At 38.6% G+C, this 21,936-nt stretch overlaps 2 protein-coding genes, 7 non-coding genes and 1 pseudogene across 9 annotated transcripts; all 10 read right to left on the bottom strand.

Moving 5' to 3' along the window:
* Positions 1 to 7,762: 7,762 nt before the first annotated feature.
* LOC122998390 lies at positions 7,763 to 10,598 on the bottom strand (annotated as a pseudogene).
* On the bottom strand, positions 9,333 to 9,410 carry LOC122999115. Its single transcript, XR_006407636.1, has one exon. It is a non-coding gene; the product is annotated as a small nucleolar RNA SNORD50 (small nucleolar RNA).
* Positions 9,925 to 10,001, bottom strand: LOC122999117. The gene has a single exon (XR_006407638.1). It is a non-coding gene; the product is annotated as a small nucleolar RNA SNORD50 (small nucleolar RNA).
* Positions 10,599 to 14,666: 4,068 nt separating the features above from the next.
* Positions 14,667 to 18,712, bottom strand: rpl13a (ribosomal protein L13a). The gene is made up of 7 exons (XM_044374734.1): positions 18,608 to 18,712; positions 17,272 to 17,344; positions 16,940 to 17,005; positions 16,398 to 16,499; positions 15,650 to 15,735; positions 15,373 to 15,432; positions 14,667 to 14,915 (listed from the first exon to the last, which is right to left on the bottom strand). The coding sequence occupies exons 1-7, from the start codon at positions 18,695 to 18,697 to the stop codon at positions 14,706 to 14,708; spliced, it is 687 nt and encodes a 228-aa protein (XP_044230669.1). The 5' UTR covers positions 18,698 to 18,712; the 3' UTR covers positions 14,667 to 14,705.
* Positions 15,145 to 15,221, bottom strand: LOC122999114. Its single transcript, XR_006407635.1, has one exon. It is a non-coding gene; the product is annotated as a small nucleolar RNA SNORD50 (small nucleolar RNA).
* On the bottom strand, positions 15,839 to 15,915 carry LOC122999116. The gene has a single exon (XR_006407637.1). It is a non-coding gene; the product is annotated as a small nucleolar RNA SNORD50 (small nucleolar RNA).
* On the bottom strand, positions 16,596 to 16,676 carry LOC122999110. The gene has a single exon (XR_006407632.1). It is a non-coding gene; the product is annotated as a small nucleolar RNA Z195/SNORD33/SNORD32 family (small nucleolar RNA).
* Positions 17,073 to 17,154, bottom strand: LOC122999109. Its single transcript, XR_006407631.1, has one exon. It is a non-coding gene; the product is annotated as a small nucleolar RNA Z195/SNORD33/SNORD32 family (small nucleolar RNA).
* On the bottom strand, positions 17,914 to 17,989 carry LOC122999112. Its single transcript, XR_006407634.1, has one exon. It is a non-coding gene; the product is annotated as a small nucleolar RNA SNORD50 (small nucleolar RNA).
* Positions 18,713 to 20,299: 1,587 nt separating the features above from the next.
* On the bottom strand, positions 20,300 to 21,629 carry atp5if1b (ATP synthase inhibitory factor subunit 1b). Its single transcript, XM_044374733.1, has 3 exons — positions 21,496 to 21,629; positions 20,730 to 20,842; positions 20,300 to 20,617 (listed from the first exon to the last, which is right to left on the bottom strand). Exons 1-3 carry the CDS (start codon positions 21,562 to 21,564, stop codon positions 20,476 to 20,478), a joined length of 324 nt encoding a protein of 107 aa, XP_044230668.1. The 5' UTR covers positions 21,565 to 21,629; the 3' UTR covers positions 20,300 to 20,475.
* Between the last annotated feature and the right edge of the window lie 307 nt (positions 21,630 to 21,936).

The raw sequence follows: 21,936 nt of genomic DNA, 5'->3' as shown, positions 1-21,936 counted from the left end.
CTGGGTAAGACCTACTTGGGATCTACGATGGATGATGATAGACTGAATAATCTGGGTTGCTCAGTGTGGAGTCTAGACATGCAAAGTCCCTGGACTTAGATGATTTTGTGAATCGCTTTGCTACAAACCACAATAATCGCAGAATACAGCTGTTGTAAGCTGAATGTGTGACACAATCATGTCATATTTACTGTATATGTTGCAGACAGGTGGATTCAAAAGGGTATATTATTGCCTTTTAGCATCAGTTTGAGAAAGGGGGATCCAAAAGAAAATACATTATTTACCCTGTAATAAGTATAATGTTGGCTTTATAGAGTTTTTGCAGTTACATAATTTGTGTTCTTACAATGAATAATAAGTGAAGTTTACTTTTTCAGTGCTAACTCAGAGTGCCAGGTCAGAGGGTTTTTCAAACAGACCTCAATAAAAGTTGAGACCCACTTGTGCTTACGTCAATGGAAAAGATGATTCAAAATTTGAATTCAGTATGTACACACAGAGGTTTCTATTGTCAGTCTTTTAAGGGCTATTGTGATTTACTTTCAAATGTTTCTGCAGCTTTTTGAGACGTGACTTTTATTCTGAACCAAGAATTCTTGGTTTTATGTACATATATGTTGATTATATTTATTGGTTACATCTTATGTAATCAGACTTTGATTTTTTTTTAAAAAAACAAAACAAAACTCTGTATCAGTCTGTGTCTCTGTATCCCTGGTGATACAGTAATGGAGAATGAGTTCATAGTGCTGCTGAGCATCATAAGCTGAACTGAACATCTGCTCTCAGAACATTAGTAATACTCTGTAGCTTGGGACTCTTGTACTTTGTACCTATAATATAAGCTTCTTTGTTACCTTATCTTCAGGAATAAGAAAAAATATTGGATACACTGAATATTATTTGATCTATTCAATCACTGCCTGACTTACAAATGATGTAGAGTTATGTGTTGTAGGTCCCTAAAGAAAATAAGGGGTTATTTTCTGGTCAGATGCATATGATAGTGATTTCTGTGCCACTCCAAAATGACCACTGGTCTGATCCTGCTCATCCCATTGAAAATTGCCTGGCTCCACCACTGTGCAGGAATTGTACTCTCTGACTTTCTTTGACTTGTCTGTGTGAAAGTTACTTAAACAGTGGCTGTTTTTCAGTGAGTAAGGACATATTTGTTTGAAATGTGGCTCTGACATCAGCCTCATTCTGCAGGCTGTACTCAATAACTGTCTCATTACAGGTAATTTCACACAAGCAAAACTTCTCCAAAACAGTTTATAACAATATAAATAAACAATTAAATAACAATTTATAATTCTACAGATTGCAGACCAGAGTTCAAATTTGATTCATTAGAGATGGAATTGCTCTAGATGAGCTCGATCAGTTGGGGTGGTGTGTGTATGTGTATGCGTGTGTCCTCAGAGGTGGATGGTTGCATCTGAAGCCGTAATGGCACCCATGCTGTGCTGCTGAGAGGTCTGCTATGCAGTAGGAAAGACGCACACCTAAGTATTCGTTCAAATGCCAGTTTTAAAGGCCCGTTGCTGATAGAGACTGAAAAGGCAGCATAAAAGCCTTCCAGATGCCTCTGGCAAAAGCATTAACTCTACATGAAATGCATTTGTTTCACATAGCTCCGGGGTAAATGCCTTCTGATTTGAAGATCAACCTCACTGTTTTACAGCATATACCAGGATATTATTTGTAGGAAACCTATTGAAAATGTCAGATCTTTTAGATGTAATATCATGCATATTGTCCCTGTGTTTTCTATTATATACAGTACGCTGTGAATGCGCAACCGAGAATCAATACACAGCAATTGTTTATTGTTCTTTTAGAGACTAATACTGAAAATAGCTTCTGTCTGTCAACTTTGATAATCCTTCACTGTTACTGCTCTTTATCCTCTTGTGCAAAGTCAGGTTGCATAATCAATGAAGCTGCAGAGCAACTTGTAAGCGTGAAAAAAATCAATGATGCCAAAGATGAGGGAAGAATGCAGAAACTCAGACCTCTTTCTCCTTTTTAGCTAGTAATGATATTGTCGAACTGACAAAAGAATTCCTTGCATTTTCATTTCTTCTCCTCTCATTAATTTTTGTGACTTGCCTTGTCTCGCCTCTTTTTAACAACCCAGAATTGGAACTGCCTCACTGAGAGTGTGTGGGAGTGACAACGAGGTCGACCTTTTTGTACAGCAATAGTGATTTGATATGATCCGGTGTTGGAAGAAGCTTTGGGTCTCTACAAAGTGACCTTAAACAGACATTTTTGTGCTTTCCCCTCTAAACACGTCTTTTTTTCCTCACACATTTATGCAGAGATGGTTAAAGCTGCCCTTGTGGCTCCTTGCAATCTATAATCTTTCCGAGAGTAAAACCACTATTGAATGTAAGGTCAAGCAATTGATCTATTCAAGAAGATTATGTGTGCATTATTAATCATGTACCTCAAAGGTCAAATCTGAGGTTAAAATATCAAGAAAAAGTAAAAACCTCTTTGCATATTGCTGCTCTACTCCTGATGATTTGTAGCTTTGTAGGACATGTTTCATGGGCATTTTTTTTCTAAAATGTGAGGTTCTTAAGTTGAAAATAAAATTTTCATTGTCAGATAGCTTACATTTGAAAAATACAATTTTTTTACTTAACAGTGACGGTGGCAGTCATCTCAAGAAAAAATGCATTGCATGCACAAAAGCCACAACGAACAAGGCAGCTACACGAGTATCACATGGATTTCAATATTGGGTAGCAGAAACAAATAGGAATGACAGTCAACATTATGACTTTACAATATGAGGCAGTTTAATAAATGTCCTTTATGCAGATGCAATACTCAAAAAGCAGAAAAACTGCCTTTAAAATGATAATATTTAAGGGTGAAGAAGAATACTGGGTGCAAGTTGATAGTAGTAGATAAACAGCACAAACTAAAGACTTCAGAAATGACCAGTGAATTTGATCGATAGCTCAACAAAAGATCTTTCATTGCAAACTTCATAAAGCTGTTTTTTATTGGTGGAAGAGACAGTCCCATTAAATGGTAAACAGCATAAAACCTGCAGACCAGAACAATGGAGCAAATGTAATATAGAGTAATACATTACATTTCCAGTTTTTTCACAACTATGATGGGTTTGCATCCAAAGAAAGCCAAAATATGCCCTCAAGCTGGTGGAGGAAGCAATCTTACAGGAGTCAGTCAGTCTGATCACAGTTACATATATACATATAAATAGTAAATATATATATACAGTTTATATACCCACAGATATATGCAAAATAAATGTAATATACAAGTTGTAGTCCAAAAGAAATTAAGGTAGTAGTGGGCGTGTAAAGGTAATAATGTGCATAAGAAGACCAAAAATAACTGAATATTTCAATGTACATTACACAGATGTGGTGCAATATATAGAAGAGGTGCTCTGGGCTCTGCATATACACACCTCATCCCCCCGATGCTCGGCAAATGGGTACCAATGATGTTCTGGGCGGTGTTAATCACCTGCTGCAGAGCCTTCCAGTCCTGGGCTGTGCACATCCCATGCCAGTCCTCTGTAAAAGTTGACAAGAACTTGGCAGGACTTGGGAATTTTGTCTTCTTTAGTCTCCTTAAGAAGTACAGCCATTGCTGAGCCTTCTTTACCAGGGTGGATATATGTGATGTCCATGACAGGTCCTCTGGGATGCTGATTCCCAGGAATCTGAAATTGCTCACCCGCTCCACCTCAGCTCCACTGATGTAGACAGGGATGAGTGTCTTTACCTCCTTTTTCCTGAAATCAATGATTAGCTCCTTGGTTTAGCAGCTTGTTGTTGCAGCTCATGCTTGAAGCTATATGGTGAAATATTCCAACACAAGAATCCATGTTTTGTGCATCATTTGATACACATTTCCCTAAAATTCAGCTTGACATCATCAGTATCTTTGGAAACTTGGGATCTCAACAAGAATTTAAAATTCAGTTCTGAAGGTTTCATCAACGTGTGACTGCACAGCACAAGTTTACAGCACAATAACTGACCTATCAGAGGATAAAAGTGGTCCGAAAAATGGAAATTTAACTTGTTAAATGACGCTGTCCCACTTTAGTCTTGGTGATGCTATTTTCAGGATCACCTATACTCATTCTGACTTTTTGGTTATAAAATTTAAAGAGTTACCTTTCAAATGAGACCAGGGTCTGTGATCAAAAGGGTTGAAGAACAGTTACCTTTTTATTGTGGGTACATTATTTTGGGGCTTTTTCACAAAAATGGGGGTGCCTGGTAAGAGGTTAAACATCCACAATTCCATGATAGCCGGGTAAACTTCATGTTATCATAATGCAATTCGATCAAAAGCTCCAGACCAGGTACTAAGTTGCAACCACCTTTAGCAAAGTGATCACCAGAGACATCGCCCAGTTTGCCCCCAGAGATCATATTAGGTCCATTACCACATCCATATTGATATGTGCACTCTTTACATGAGACATGGCAGCATTCACTAAATCCATGTTTGAATATTTTAAGCACATTGCAAGCAAAGGTCACACAGTCGCAACAACATCAGCCTGCAGACACGAGTACATCTAATCATTACTGCAAACACTCATTGCTTCATGGAAAGCTTAGTTCACTAACATGCAGCAAATTGATTAGTTGATGCATATACCTGTAACTGGTATTGATTGATTGTCATTCAGTAATCTATTTTAGATTTGATGTGTTAAAAAAAAGAGAAACAGATTATGTTTATTGCATTGTCTTAGACAAACTGTGTAATTAGGGATTTGTTTTCCCATTATGCATGTCTGTTTTACAAGAGTAAGTTAGTACTCAGTCTACTTAAGGGTTTATCTTGCTCAAGGACACTTTGGTGAGCATGCACGTCAGCCGTCACAGTGGATAATAACGCAACCTCTCACAAAGTCTTTCTTGACGTTGAGTTATGAGCTTATGTGAACGTGTTTATTGTGCATTTGCATCAGAGGTGCTTCATTATAATGAAGTCGATTAAGGTTTCTTTGATTAGTTGCTCGCTCTTTCCGGATCCCAATTTCTGAATCCAATTTGTGACTCTGCCCGCCTGATAGCAGTCTCTCACAGACGCTCTGCCTCTCTTGTCTGAATTTTACAGCTGCTCTACTCTGTAAATGGAAATAACAACTTCAGCATGACTGAATGAATCGAGTTGTGGTGCTGTCATTCTAAATCATTTCAATTACACTCGGCGGTCACTGAATGTAAACAAGGCACGGACCTGCCCTACTCCATCTCTTGGTTATGAAAATGCATCATGGTGCTGCACACCCAGTGCATACATCAGGTTTCCTGAAAGGTACTTATGACCTGCCATCAACAGCTTTGTGTGTGGATTGAAAAATGTGTGTATATTGTAGCGATAAGCAAGATGTATGCCTATATTTGTGGCTTATAGGGGGTGGTTATTTCTCTGATTTGTGAGGAGGTTAAGTCTGTGAACATCACAACAAAGGAAATATAAGACTCTGCATGTCTTTTCTTCTGTCTGTTTGTCGCTTCATCATCGTCATGTAAGGCTAAAGATGAGAAAATGAGAAAAGGTTCTACCTCAGTGGCCTATGAGAACAATCCTGTCTCTTTCTGTGTAGGAAAGCAGAGCAGGGCATTCAATGTACATCAATAGCATGGATAAATTGTATAGATTTTCAGAGCACAATTCTGAGGAGAAGAATGAAAACAAATCACTTGAGTGTAGTGGCCGGTCGGTCTCTGGACAAATAATAATAATTTATGGATGCCAGCACTTTGCTTCTCAGTCAGGTCTGTTTTTTAGATTTTTCCCAGCGGTATTATACGTTTGACCAAACTCTAGCTCTGTCTCTTTCTCTAGCTCTTTATCTTTTTCTTTCTCCAAGCCAGCCTTTGAGATTTAGAATAAATTTGTCCCCATTCAAGGGTGACATGGACAGAGGCTGGAAAAAAAACTTTATACTAACTGTTCAAAGAAAGAGTTAGCTTGTCTGTTCTGTATAGACTCACAAACCAAAAAATATAGAAAGTTTTCATCAGGAATTAATTAGATAGCCTATGTTATACAAACTGTGCACCCTGAAGTGCCCCTGTGCTTTAATCTGATTTTAAAGCTATCTTTGGTACAATGATGACTCAACAGCATAAGCTTGAAACAGACTCAGTAGAAATGAGACATTACCGAAACATCAAATAACAGCTTAAGAAATCTAATCAACTCATTCTGGCATGTAGGAAAGCCTTTTATCGTTCTCATTACTCACACACTGTGCATCTTGAATGCACACTGTGATGAAACATCAGCTACATCAGATGACTGTAGTATAATCTTTCAGGTGTGTCACGCCAACAAAACTAGCCAAAATAAAGTTTAGTGTGGTTACATAATAATAGAAGTGAGGCTTTAAACCCGCATTAACTGATTTTTGGCCACTTGGGGGCAGCAGAAACAAATTGTCAACACAACATTGACATTGATCCATGACATTGACACATAACCTTTTAAGCTGATATGTTGAACTTGAACTGCTTCTTTGCACATCCACCAGTTACAGACAATATCATTCATTTGGAGTTGTTTTTCTGTCCATCCGATGAATATAGGTCCAATATTCACTCTCTTTTAGCTCTTTTTTTGGTGTCTATCAACTTCTGAGGGAAACATCTGGCTATTTAGCCACTAAATGCTCCACTATGTTCACCAGTTAGTTGCTTACTGTGTCCGTTAGCTGTTTGATGCTGAGCAGGTAGTGTACAGTGGGTTTTTAGAGATTTTTAGAGCGGTGAGAGTGAACCAAAACAGTAAAGTTGTGGTGGACAGCTAAACAATGAGCTGAAAGTCGATATAAAGCTCTGTAAAGCTGAGGGAAGGAGCAGAGTCAGGTGATAATTCTCTGTAGGTTCATCACTACGAGCAACACCTCTGACATTACAGTGTCAGTTGATACATCATTATAAAAAATAACATTTATAGCTGCTTTAATGTGGAATGAAAATGAGCATTTATTTTCAAAATTAGTATATACGTAATTCATGGTGTTTATTATTTGATAAAGCTGTGATATCCAAAAAAAATCTAAACTTTATTTGTTTTGCAGTCAAAAAGCCTCTTACAGTACTGTTTTATAGGGGTGTGAACATTTGGTTCCCACTGACTATGTCGGTACCGATCATTTCATTGGTGCAATGTATTATATACGCTTTTAAACAGTTTATCCTAATATGATAAAAAACTATTTTATCTTCTTTTGAAAAATGGAGAATTGTGCACAATAACTGCAGTATCATAGTTTATGTTTCCTGAAAAAAACGCATGAATTCAAATGTCAGCACGACTTTAAATCTAATCCATTTACAAAAGACCACGTTATATATCTCCCACACAGATGAGCACCCCCTTCCTGCTACTGAACACCAAACAACAGCCACACAGAGGAATAAGAGGAGGAGGATGTCTATAATTGTTGAAGCCCATAATAAGCCAGGCCTGCAGGAGCAGTTTCAGACAATCATGGTCTTTTCAATCTGTCTCAGATGGTGTGATTAGAGAGCGATCTTCTGCAGGCAGCATCATCCAAAAATCTCATTTTTGAAGCAGTTAAAGTGATTTCCCCATCTGTTTGCTGGAGACACAACATCCCTTCTTAATACAGGTAGAGAGGCAGCAGATTAGCCCCCCGCCTGATCCTCAGTGGGCCCACTTTTAGGGGAGCATGTGTGTTTATAGTACATCTATGAGACAGAGACAAACATAGAAAGTATAGGATGTCTTGCCAGCTTTTGGTAATACAAGAAATCCTACATACACCATATGCTTTAATCAAGAAGATAACCAAATCCCATACACACACAACTAATCACTTTAAAACATCACAAGATGCTTGGAGGAGGTGCTAAGGCAGGTGCATGAAGAGGTTGTTGTTAAAAGACATCTTCAACATTCGTCTCAGTATCAGAATCCAACAAACAGCAGCTACATGGTGGGTCTGAAGCTGTCATGCTTGTGTAAATTATATATAAAAAAAATCTTCCCTACACATGGTCCTTAATGCTGAAATGAGATTAGAAATTCCATACAACAAATACAATGCCCATACGCGTGCAACTAATCACTGTAACACATCACAAGGTGCTTGGAGGAAGTGTTGAGGCGGGTACATGAAGAGGTTTTTAAAGGACATCTCCAGCATTTGTCTCAGTATCAGAATCCAACAAACAGCAGGTACATCGTGGGTCTGAAGCTGTCATGCTCTGGTAAATTATAAAAAAAATCTTCCCCACACATGGTCTATAACGCTGAAATAAGATTAGAAAGAAGGCAAGAAGGGAATGAGGAGGCGACCTCAGAATACAGACCAACTTAAAAAGAAGTCAAAGCTAATTTGCACAAGATCCTGTGAGAAGGGTTTATATGAGTCAGCAGATATGCGGAAAACTGCAAAGTGATCTCAACAAGGGTTTACACAATAAAAAACAGATTAAGTTCTATGTTATATTTTCTTTAACATTGGAGCACAGACAGTAAAGCACTTATTGTTGTACAGTAAGTTAAGATCAGTCTGAGGTGATCACGAGATGATTAAAAGGCTAAGAAAAAAAAACCTGAAAAAAAATTGATTGCCCTCTTATATTTTGACTTTTCAACCAATTTTCCTGCTTATTTCTCATGAAATACTAGATTCTTTTCCCTCTTCAGGTCTAGAAAATCATTCAAATAAAACAATGTGAGAAAGACGGAAAGAAAGAAAAAACAAACAAACAAACAAACAAAACCCCACTGAGGTCACAAAAATTGTAATTGATTGTAAAAAAAAAAAAAGAAAAGAAAAAAAAGTCAATACACTTTCTATAAACCTTTATGTATCTTTACTGGCCAGAGGATACCAACTCAGATGAGGACTCCATATTGTTTGAGAACATCTGTATTTTGTAATCTTGTTCTCAATGTGCTTTTCTGCCTGCTTGGTCACCGTCTTTTTCTTGGAGTAGTGAAGCTTAGCCTTCCCCTCTCTCTTCTTCTCAAGGGTGGCTGTGATAGCCTGGTACTTCCAGCCGACCTCGTGTGCCAGACACCCAAGGAGAGCGAACTGAAGGGAAAACAAAATCAAAGTCAGAATGTTTATCATTCAAGTGCAAGCAAATGTAAGACTGAATGGTGTTCAAAAGGTCTTTATAACGAAGAAAACTTCCAATGTACCTTGTCAGAGCTCTCAAAATGTAGTAATTTAGGTCTAAAACCACCTTGGATGTGATTTTATAAAATATATAATTTAAGAATCTTTGTTTTAAGCTTCAACTTAAGGCATAACATGTCCCTGACTCAACTCAGTAGTCAGATCTGTAAAAGCTTGTTTCATCAATAGATGATCAGCTTCGGGATAAAAGAGCTCATCACTGCTGAATAAGAACTGTTGCAGGTAAATTGAAGCATTCTGATTTGAGTTCATTTGAGTTTGCAAACTTCACTGCAATGTCAACATTACAATTCAAGTCAGTAGACGTGTGACACTAAAACCTCATCTAGCCATTAGCACTAAATATATTAGGATGTTCACCTTGTGAGTGGCCTTCAGATGCACAATCTTAAGAGCAGCTGGAACCATGCATTTCCTTTGTAGAAAAATGAAAATGATTGGAAGATTGTCATCATAGACAGCAGAGTTAAAGCCACATGTAGAGGCCATACAGAATGTGGATATAATATGACCCCTGGTTGCTAAACGTCAGTCACCTTGTCGTGGCGTGGGGGGACGAACACCTTCAGCCTCTCCAGAGCAGCCTGGCCTCTCTTGGTTTTGTTGGGCAGCATTCCTGGTTAGATGAGGATTCTTGTAAGTACAATATATATTCAAATAACCACCATCAGCTGTATCAAATGTTCATTTGACCAAGCACAAGCATACATCTTTGACTCAACTCAGTAGTCAGATCCATAAAGTTTGTCTCATCAATGGATGATCAGCTTCGGGATGAAAGAGGTCATCATTGTCAAGCAAGGAACAACTTGTGCTGGGTCAAATGAAAAAGGCAAAGTTCATCCTCTTGTGCAGGACAGCCAGGTATTACACTGTAGAGGGGCACGTGATACAGAATCCATTTATCAAATATTTAAAATGCAGGTATTGGCAAAAAGATTTTAGTATTTAATGCTGATGTCTCAGATGGTAGTGCATGTAATGTCTTCCTTCTCATGGTTATTTAAACCAGTTCTCCTTCCTTGGACCACTTTTTGTAGGGACTGACCACTGCATACTGGGAACACCAAACAAGACCTGACCCAGTCGTCTAGCCATTACAATGTGGCCCTTGTCAAAGTTGCTCAGATCCTTATGCTTGCCCATTTTTCCAGCTTCCAACAGATCAACTTCAAGAACCGACTGTTAACTTGCTGCCTAATATATCCCACCCCTTGACAGGTGCCACTGTAACCAGATAATCAATGTTATTCACTTCACCTGTCAGTGGTTTTAATTTTGTGGCTGATCAGTGCATATTCAGAAAGATCTCACTACATATACATGCACAAAATATTCTAGTTTTTGTCCTTATTCCAAAAAAGACAATATTCCTTCTAAGCTGTTTACATGGCTAATGAAAATGAACATTCCACTAATATTCCCGATTACATGCAGAGGGTTTTCAGGGTTTTCCTCTGCTCCAGTGGGAACAGGAATCAGAAGATCTCCGCAGGCTGTGACATAAACCAGTGAGGTGAAAAACATGGTTGAGCTCCTGATATTTATAAGTGGTATTGATATGACTGATATTATAAATTTATAGTTACAGGCACATCCAGTACCTAGGTTGTCCCATTATGTTTTCTACACTGCTGAGTGTTTTTAGTGTATCACACCAAGTTGTCACCATCAGTCCATGGCTGCATGTCAGGATAATGACCAATCCCCTCCATCACCGTCATGGAGAAGGTGTGCTCTGTTTTTCCAGCCCACCCTGAACAGCTCTCCACTCTCCACTCTCTTCTCATTCCTCTCCTCTGTCTGCCTTCCTGCTCCAGTATATGTCATTTTGCCTGTGCAGGGGTAAACAGGCAAAAGGGCAGTGTGTTGCAAAGTGCAGTAAAATAACCTCAAATGAGATGCAGATTCTGAATGTGCTGTATACATGTCAAAAGAATGCTCCTAAAACCAGAATAATAACGGTATATCCCACGTCTTAATCGGACAATGCTGCTTTGGGAATAAGGCCTAATTCAGAATATCCAAACAAAATATGCTGTTTACATGACCTGTATCAAATTCGGAATATTGTCATATTCAGAATAATAGTGGAATATTAGTGTGCATGTAAGCGTAGTCAGTCTGTTGAGGTCACAGGATGATTAAAAGGATAAAAAGCACTGAAAACACATTTCTCTTCCACCAAATTGATTACCTTTTCTTGTATTTTCTGATTTTCTTGTGAAATATTGGACTCTTTTTCCTTTTTAGGTCTAGAATAGAGAAAAGAGAAAGAAAAATCACTCTGAGATCACAGGCCAGAAAGGTTGGGAGCATAGACTGCATAAAAATAGCCACTGTGAAATCACTCATTGGCTTGTGGATTCTTGTTTTGAAGCCTTGAGTTTCGCATTTTGACCGTCGGAATCTTGGTTTTTTGGAGCCAGAAGTTATGAGAAGTGACCATATTTGGACGAGAGTGTGGCACTGCGGAGGAGCTCCCCAGGTTCAAACTCAAGCAGCAAGCTCTGGGTCTGAAAAGTGAAGCCAATGCGGAAGTGCCTTAAACCTGCATTCTTTTTAATGGCCAGCAGGGGGCAACTCCACTGGCTCCAAAAAGAAGTCCGTCTGTATAGAAGTCCTACATCTCACTTGATTTATTACCTTAGTAAACACTTTCCTTTTCCTTTGCTACCATGGCGTTGCGTGACCCTGCAGTTGGACCCTGGGGAGCTCCTCCCCAGCTCCACGCTCTCATCCAAATATGGTCACTTCTCATCACAAAACAAGATGGCGACGGTCAAAATGCTAAAATCCAGGCTTGAAAACGGGATCCCACAAATCAATGGGTGACGTCATGGTGGCTACGTCCATTATTTTTATACAGTCTATGGCCCAACTACAGCACCTCATGCACTGCTGTGGTAGCAACTTGTCAATCACAAGGTAGCCACACCCTAAAGCATACCCACTTTATTGTCTATTTTAGTCTAAATGGAGCCATGATTTACAAAATGAATGCTGTATTGAAGACTTGAAACTAGTGATCGAGACCATAAGCCCATTAAAAAAGTGATAATTGAGGTAATTAATCAAGTGAGAAGTAGGGTCATTTTCCCATAGACTTCTATACAAACGGACTTCTTTTTGGAAACAGTGGAGTTGCCCCCTGATGGCCATTAGAAAGAATGCAGGTTTAAGACAGTTCCACATTGGCTTCACTTTTCAGACTGGGAGCTACCCACTTGGTTGGGAACCACTGCCCTACACAATTCATGTTTATCCCCTACGCAGTCAATTCAGTGCTTACATTTAAACATATGTTTTATTGTATGCTGCCACAGGGGACAATGCATTTTACCTTGTCAACCATCTCTCACCAGCTCCTTTAAATCCATTTAAAGTAAAAGTCAGATTTTTTTCTACACTGGATCACTGATGATTAATGAAATGAGAACAAGGTTTAAAAAATAAATTAAATCTCACCACTGTTGAAAAGAGGGATTGACTTGGTTGGTAATAACCTCAGAGCCTGTCCTATCTTAAGTACAGCAAACTCAACAAAAGGGCACTGAAGGCAGCCCAGTCCTTCCCAGGAGAGTCGGTCGCTTCAGTACAAAGGTGCAGTGAAGTTGCTGTGATTATTTCGAGCTGCCCAGGATATATTCTACCTCAAAAAGTCCAATAACAAAGTCCTGAACAGTATGATTACTGCCTGAACACTTTGGTGAGAAGCTTAGAAAGTCCATTTCAGCAGTGTTTTATATGTCATTATTCAACTAATTTTCCATCAAATTCAATCTGAATATTCAAAGACTGACATTAATACTGTTGGACTGTCCAGACATTTATTCTGAAACATTTCTGCAAGTTCTTGCAATGTTCTTGCAATGTTGTGCCATATTTAATGGTAAGTATTACACACTAGTACACACTTTAGTACAATACTGACAACTGTAAGACAGGAAGAAAGGAAGAGATTGTTCTTTTTATACCCGTGATAGCCTTTTTTATCTCGACTCTGGTGATCAAACTGAGACATTCAATTAATTTGAAAGCTATTTTTCCCTTTTTTGGTACAGAACACTGGTTTGCTTATCAACAGTTAACTTCTGTTAACTTTATTCTTAATTGATACCTTTAATAATGAGACCTAAATGTTGTTTTGATGATTATTTTGTAGAGAATTTCTACAAATGATCCCACATGAAGTATGACACTGCTCTCTGCTGGTATGAAGGTTGAACTGCAGTAGGGGAAAAACTCACATTTGAAGTTCAACACTGCACCTCGTTTTGATTAATTAATGAGTTCAACAAATAATTAAATTAAGTTGTGTTAAGTTGATATTAGTGAATACCACAGTGGTGCAGTGATAATCTTATCAACTGTCTAGTCATCTTTGATCTGTAAAATAAAGATGTTGAATAAAATACTGCAGCAACTATAGTATTTACTATAGTGGTCAAATAACATTGAAAAAATCCAATCTATTCTCGTCTTTCACTATTGCTGTGGCAGATGGTGACAAATGGAACACTGAAAGGCGCAGATGGCAAATATGAAGAGAAAAAAGATGAAAGAACGTAAATGTGTAAAATGATTTTAAAGCTGTAGTTAATAGTGCCCTTGGTTCCTTCTTCATTCTTTTAAATCCTCTATATACTGCATAACATATTTGTTAGTCCATGTGTGATATCAAACTTCAATTATTCACCTGAGCAAGTGTCACATTTCCAAAATGTTTGGTCTTGAGGCTTGGAATGACTATCTCCATATATTACAGGAGCTTAGAGGCTTTAGAATTCATTGTACTGTTGATATTCATTTAATTTTAAAGAAGAAATATTAAATCCCTTCATGCATGACTAAATTATGTCCTTTGTTCCTCATTTTCTCCTTCTGTAAAGTTACAGAAATGTCTCTAGCTTATATAAACCTGTTATTTCTGTGATCCAGGCAAATTAAGGAGATTCTATTCAGCAGTTTATGCAAATTCACATTTGTCCTTCTGCAGTAGAAATAGCATGTCGCATTTTTCCCCACACACACACACACACACAAGTTACAGAAGGAAAAGCTGTGTGACCAAAGTGCTCCTAGGTCTCAAATGTAATTGTATACATTAGTGCACCTTAACTCAAGAAAACATCAATGTGGTCAGTCATACGTACTTAGCAATTGCATGGTTAAATTTGATTTGAAGTAATAAGCTAGGCTTATGAGAGTCCCCAAGTAGCCTATGATGGTGGTTTGTGAAGTCAATTGTTTGCAGTCCATATTTTGCAGACAGCACCCTGGAGTGCACATCACAGCTGCTGCAAGTGTACTGTCTACGTAACCCCACACTGCAAGATCTGATTTACAGGATATTCATATTGTCAATGTAACTACTGGCATTTCTAAGTAAATAGCTCACTTTATTTAAACCAAAGTGCAATTTCCCAGTAACAAAGAAAGTAAGTCAATACACTTTCTATAAACATTTATGTTTCTTTATTGGCCAGAGGACACCAGCTCAGACAAGGACTCCATATTGTTTGAGAACGTCTGTGTATTTTGCAATCTTGCTCTCGACGTTCTTCTCTGCCTGCTTGGTCAGCTTGGTCACTGTCTTTTTCTTGGAGTAGCGGAGCTTAGCCTTTTCTTTTCTCTTCTCCTCAAGGGTGGCTGTGATAGCCTGGTACTTCCAGCCGACCTCGTGTGCCAGACGCCCAAGGAGAGCGAACTGAAGGGGAAACAAAGTCAGAATGTTTAACAATCAAGTACAAGCAAATGTAAGACTGAACGGTGTTCAAAAGGTCTTTATAATGAAGCAAAATTTGAATGTACTGTATCAGATCTCTCAAAATGTAGTAATTTAGGTCTAAAACCACCTTGGATGTGATTTTATAAAATACATAATTTAAGAATCTTTGTTTTAAGCTTCAACTTGAGGCACAACATGTCCCTGACTCAACTCAGTAGTCAGATCCGTAAAGGTTGTTTCATCAATAGATGATCAGCTTCGGGATAAAAGAGCTCATCACTGCTGAGTAAGAACTGTTGCAGGTAAATTGAAGCATTCTGATTTGAGTTCATTTGAGTTTGCAAACTTCACTGCAATGTCAACATTACAATTCAAGTCAGTAGACGTGACATTAAAACCTCATCTAGCCATTAGCACTAAATATTAGGAGGCTCACCTTGCGAGTGGGCTTCAGACGCACAATCTTAAGAGCAGCTGGGACGACCATGCGCTTCCTCTGTAGAACAAAAGAAACCAATTAGATTCCGAAGAAAACAACCAGTCCAAATCATGGCAGGACCGCATGTCTCAGGTAGTATTTCTTTTCAGTGTCAATATTCAAACAAGGTAGGTAAGGATTGGAAAATGCTCATCATCGACAGCAGTTAAAGCCTAATGTAGAGGCCATACAGAATATGGAAATAATACGGCCCTGGTTGCTAAACGTCAGTCACCTTGTCGTAGGGTGGGGGGATACCGTCGAACACCTTCAGCCTCTCCAGAGCAGCCTGGCCTCTCTTGGTTTTGTGGGGCAGCATTCCTGGTTAGATGAGGATTCTTGTAAGTTCGATATATATTCAAATAACCACCATCAGCTGTATCAAATGTTCATTTGACCAAGCACAAGCATACATCCTTGACTCAACTCAGTAGTCAGATCCGTAAAGTTTGTCTCATCAATGGATGATCAGCTTCGGGATAAAAGAGCTCATCACTGTCAAGCAAGGAACAACTTGTGCTGGGTCAAATGAAAAAAGGCAACAGGAATATAAACATCCCACTTAAGATGTCAACTTTTTCAATACAACAGAGGAATCATGCACATTAACCATTTACACATTTTGAACTTTGTTTAGGTCTTATGATTCAGTTTGAGAACCACTACTAGAACAGAGCACCTCAGCAACATTTAAGTAAACACTTAACACAAGTATTGTACGCCTCAGTTGAGGTCAATCAGATCAATGCTTTACATGCAGCTTACACTTATGAAGAGCTGAACCGAGTTCAGCAAATTATACTCTAGAACAATCTAGACTACTTAAGTGACAGTCAACTTCTCAACTACGGTGAGGCTCTACATCAACTGAATTCACTGTAAAGTAATGCATTGTTCATTTGAGCTCAGGGGATAATCTTGCGGTATCCTCGGTGTAAGGACATCTTGTTTTGTGCATGTGTAGAATTGTGCTAAATTCTCACCTCTGACCGTCCTCCAGAAGATCCTGCTGGGAGCTCTGAAATGGTACGGTCCACGAGAGGGGTTGGTGTTCATCCTCTTGCGCAGGAAAGCCAGGTACTTCACTGTAGAAGGGGCACATGATACAGAAACCATTTTAAGTGAAGTTGCAAATACTTAAAAACGCAGGTATTGGCAAAAAGATTTTAGTATGTAATGCTGATGTCTCAGATGGTAGTGCATGTAAGGTATTCTCATGGTCATTTAAACTCGAATACTAGGGTTGAAGCATCACTGACAACAAGCACATCACAAAAGGAAAATGGAAATAAATTCAAGATCCTCATACCCACCCACACAGGTGTTTTCACTTATCCTGGCTAATCAGACCTCTGCTCAGATACAAGTCAGGCAGAACTATGCTGGAGTTACATGTCAAATGTCATGAACCAATAATTATGAATGTATAATTTCTCTTACCCAAATAGGTGCAAAATAAGTGAAAACACCTGTGTGGATGAACTAATGGGGTACAGGGGCTTTAAGATGGACAGATTCTACTCACGCTTGTTGCGGTAGAAGTTGCCGGAAATGTTGATGCCCTCACATCTCACCACCACCACTTTGTGTCCTTAAAACAAAAAAAACAGCAATTTAGCAATAGAAACAAAAAAAGTTATATTAGCAATAGTCAGTATCCCGTCTCAGATGGTAGTGCATGTGAGTTTTCTCATGGTCGTTAAACTCAATCAAGGCAGATAATTAATCATCATGGACAGTTTGAAGCAATACTACTGCTTCACACTCTAAAATGTGCTGTTTGGTAGCTATAGACAGCGTTGGCATGGCCTCAGCACATTCACATTTACACAAACCATTCCTTAATTTAAAACATACCCAGCAAAACTTGTTTGGCCACGATGGCAGCGAGCCGGCCAAGAAGATGGCCCCTGCCATCAAGCAGCAGAACCTGCAGGATTAAGAAGAAAAAGGAATATTGTTAATATATTTGACCAGAAATCAGGATAATGTCGGCTTTCCTGAAAGGAACAGTAATGTTGATAAACTTAAGACTGGTGCTTCAAATTTTGGTCAGTAACTGGCACCTTTTGATGTGGCTATGTCAAGTCTTAAGGTGAAATTGCATGGGCTAACAGTTATATATTTCAAGCTTTCACTGTTACTGAAAAAGGCTTACTGAAAACTTTGAGAAATGCAATGCTGCCTCTATGAACCTGTTAAATTATGATGTCAATGCATGCTCACACGTTAACTTTACTTACAACTAAGTTACATATAAAAAGGTGGGTGGCCATATATGCACAATAGAGGTGTATAAAAAACACGTTTTTAATGTATAATCATCTTAAATTATCGTGGGTTTGTCTGTTACCCAAAATGTACACATGACCGGGCCTCGACTTTGTGCTATCTAGCGCCAGAAGCTCCCAAAATGGAGGCATGTCCAACAGAGAATGAGATTTTACAATTTAAGAATCTTTGTCTTAAGCTTCAGCTTGCGCAACACGTTCTTGACTCAACTCAGTAGTCAGATCCGTAAAGGTTGTTTCATCAATAGATGATCAGCTTCGGGATAAAGTGCTCATCACTGCTGAGCAAGAACTGTTGCAGCTATACTGAAGCATTCTGGTTTGACTTCATGTTTGCAAACTTTACAATATAAACATTACAATTCAAGTGTGACCTTAAAACTTCATCGAGTCTGCCACTGACACTAAAAATTAAAGTATAGGCTCATGGTAACAAGCACATGGCAACTTACCGGTTTTGTTATAGCGTTAGCTATCAACGTCAAAGCATGCGGACACGTTAACTGAGTTTACGACTACATATAAAACGCTGCGTGGCCATTTAAGTATGACACGTCTGTCTAAAAGATATGTAGTAAATATATACGCATCCAACAAATTATCGTAGGTTTGTCTCCTATACATAATGTACCCATGATCGAGAATCAAGTGCAAGTTAGCTAGCTAGCTCGCTAACGCCGCTGCCTTATTAGAGAAGCTGCCATGATGAAGGCATGTCCACTGAGCTACGGCTAGCTGTATCTAAAAAGCATTAAAAATTAGTCCAAACGCAAAGACAAAGCAAAACAACGACCATACGAAGTAACCTTTTAGTAACCCACAGCAGGTTAACGACAAAACACTGATTTTTAGTCCACCAAAACGCATCAAAAACACATAATGACTCCGCAGCAGCTACACACCTTATTGAACCGGTCCGCCATGATGTGCGAAAAGAAAGATACACGGGGCTGCCCGTGGTAAAAGGCAGGGGCAGGCGGAAATGACGACATTAATGTCTCTTTCTCGCTGGATGTGAAATGTTCAAAAATGCTCCATCGCCACCAGTGGGAGAAGGGAATTAAATGTGATTGTTCTTACATTTCTAATACATTTTCCAACAAGTAAATAATTTTAGGGAGATTTTCTTCTCGTTTACAACGACGTCAAACCAGCGTCCTCTACAAGCAGTCCATAAGTTCATGGATCCGTGTCCCGCTCTTCAGCAGATCATTATGCACTCTGTTGTGAGATTTAAACTTGGAGCTTTCTGTTAAAGCATTGTTTTCCTTACCAATATTGAGTTAATATCAATATAATTATTACATATTTTCTACTGAATGCACCATTCTGCCATATAACGTTAGCTGCTTATAAGACAGTTTTCATTTCATTTATTTTGACTCAAGACAATGATCACATATGGAGCACAAACAATATACAATGATAAAATAATGGCTCAAGTACAACAAATGCTACTTAAACAAAGGAAGGACATTCTTCAAAAAGGCATATAATATTAATTTACAAATAATATTTGGCTTATCTTATTGTAATTATGAAATTAATTCAAACATTGATGGGCAGTTTAAATTAAATAACACTTTGGCAAGTACCTTTCTCTAATTCATTGTGCTTACATTCTTAGATTCAAACAAAATGGGGGGGGGGATTAATAGAAGTATCACCTTTCTGTCAATGTCAACAAAAACCAAAAACATATAAACTCTGTAAAAGTAGAATTTATGACAGAGCTGTTGTATTGGACTGCATTAGATTGCATAGGTGTTCTTAATAGGGTGCTCAGTGAATGTATATTATGGTTAACATACCTTCATAAAATGCCATTCTTTATATAGGTTCATGTCTTTAAGCTGATACTGCACATTTGAGTTGTAATTTTGCATGGAAGTCTACTGCATGTGACCTTTATTTATGTTTATGGGTGAACTTGTGAACGCGATTTATTTTTAGCAATCAGTTGTGTTGTTTGGACAGCCAAGTTCCCTCTCAGATCATATTTTCACCTTTTCATATAAAAAAAATGTAGAGCTGCCTGCCACTAAGAAGTATTTGCTTTATCAATTAATCTGTCAATTATTTTCAAAATTGATCAATTGTTTTGTTTATGAAATGTCAGAAAAAAAGTGAAAAATGTCCATCAGAAGTTCCAAGAGTCCAAGAGGTGATGTCTTCAAATTGCACCAACAGTTCAAAACCCAAAGATATTAATTTGGCACAGGTAAATGAAACAAAACAAAACACACAAACAAACAAACAAACAAAACAGCTGCAAATCCTCATATTGGGAACTGAGATGTTTGATATTTTTCATTGATAAGTGACTTGGATAATTAATCAATTATCAAATTGTTGGAGATAAATTTTCTGTCAGTCGAGTATTGTCCCAGAACCTACAGATAAAGCTACCACATAACATTTATTTAAACATCAGAAGATGTGTTGATTTTGCCATATGAAGCATTAAAGATAAGTTGTTTTTTTTTCCACATTTGCCTTTTGCCTGCAATTTAAAGCACACTGTACTGTAACTGTACACAAACAGTTGAATGAAAAAGTACAACTTATGTAACAGTATGCCATGAAAACAACAATCATTTCATGAACAGTTTAATTACTTTCAAGCTTTTACAGAACAATCATCCACACACCCATGACTGGCCTGGTGACACAGTGCATGCAGCAATCTGAGTGATTACTAATGTGTTTGGCTGTGACGGTGAGAAAACTGGAACTCTTTTTTTTTTTTTTTTTTTTGGGAAGGTTTCACTCAGTCGTCATGCTTCAGCTTCCTGATCTTCCCCTTGTGGCGATCGATCTCACGCTGCAGGCGTTCAATCTCCTTCTTGTGGTGGTCAATTTCCTCCTGGTGGTGTTGCTTCAACGCAGCCAGCTGCTCCTGCTCCTTACGTCTTACATGCAGATGGATAGATAGGGGTGATGGAGACATGGTAGAGGAAAATTATAAATAGAACTAATACTTTGAATCCACAATTAAGTGCTGTAAAAGAAAGTTATACATACTTGAAGTACATTTCCTCCTCAGCAGCCTGCTTTTTCCCCATGGATCCACCTGCCTCTCGGATGGACCCTCCACCTCCACCACCTTTTCCTGCGCCTTTACCCAGCTCACCCAACTAAGATGGGGCGGGGGGAAAGTCCAAAAGGTAAAATGTCTAGTATATACATTCAGCCACAAATAAGCACCTTGTTAGGGCTTCACTCTTAAGGCTTTTCTTCAAGAGACATTTGCTTAAAGTTACAAATTCAAAAGGTAATTTCTCTCTTCTGTTATCAAGACTTGGTCATGTGATATTAAGGCTGCAAAATGTAGATGATGGAAGAGAAAACCAACCTACTCTGAAGGTTAAGATTGTGTTTATTACACAAAAGAGGGGCTTCTTTGTTTGCCAGGTTATAATAGAGGTATTTGGAACAAACTAGAAACTGATTGTGTAACAACAAAGCGACCACAACAAACCTCGGAGGGCAAACCAATTCATATAGCTGAAATATTTTCTGAGTTAAGTGGTTTGGCAGGTGACTGTTGAAATTATCACCTCTGCTAATTTATCCTGGACATTGTTGTAAATCCGCTCGCCCTAAAGATGCATCATTTCTCCGACCTATAATCACGCCAGTAACACTTGTTTACCTCTCTGTCATACAGGCTTTCAGTTACCCAAAATAATTGGGCAGTTTCCTCTGAAATTATTCACACAAAAACAGCATGGCGGTTAGAATAAACGGCGTTTTGACCGGTACATGGGCCCACAGGACAGATTTTTACCTGATCAGACGACATTCTCAGCTGTGAGGTGACAAAACTCCTGATGTTAGGCCTCAAAAATCTCGCCATGTTTGGTACCCATATACACAAACAGCACTGACAGCGAGACTTGCCCTTGTCCTCGAAAATATGCCACAGGACGGCGCCATTACGAGCCTGACGGGGGTGACTACATCATTCATGGACTACACCAGCATCATTTTGGTCTAAAGAGGAACGTGATTAAATTTCAGTACATGTAATGATACGTTATTGCATCATGTTGCTAAATACGATGTTATATGTCTAACATGTAATTAAATAGACTGTAAGTCAAAAACACAATTTCACCTTTCCCGTAATGGTATGGTCTCAAACTGGACAGCGTGATGATACCGCACGTTGTCTACGTGCTGTTGCTGCCATGGTTACCTCACGTTGACATCAGACGTTCAGATTTTG

Source organism: Thunnus albacares, chromosome 15 (genome assembly GCF_914725855.1).
Source record: "Thunnus albacares chromosome 15, fThuAlb1.1, whole genome shotgun sequence".
NCBI lineage: Eukaryota > Metazoa > Chordata > Actinopteri > Scombriformes > Scombridae > Thunnus > Thunnus albacares.
Note: the sequence above shows the minus strand (reverse complement) of the source record. Positions and strands in the feature narration are given on the sequence as shown.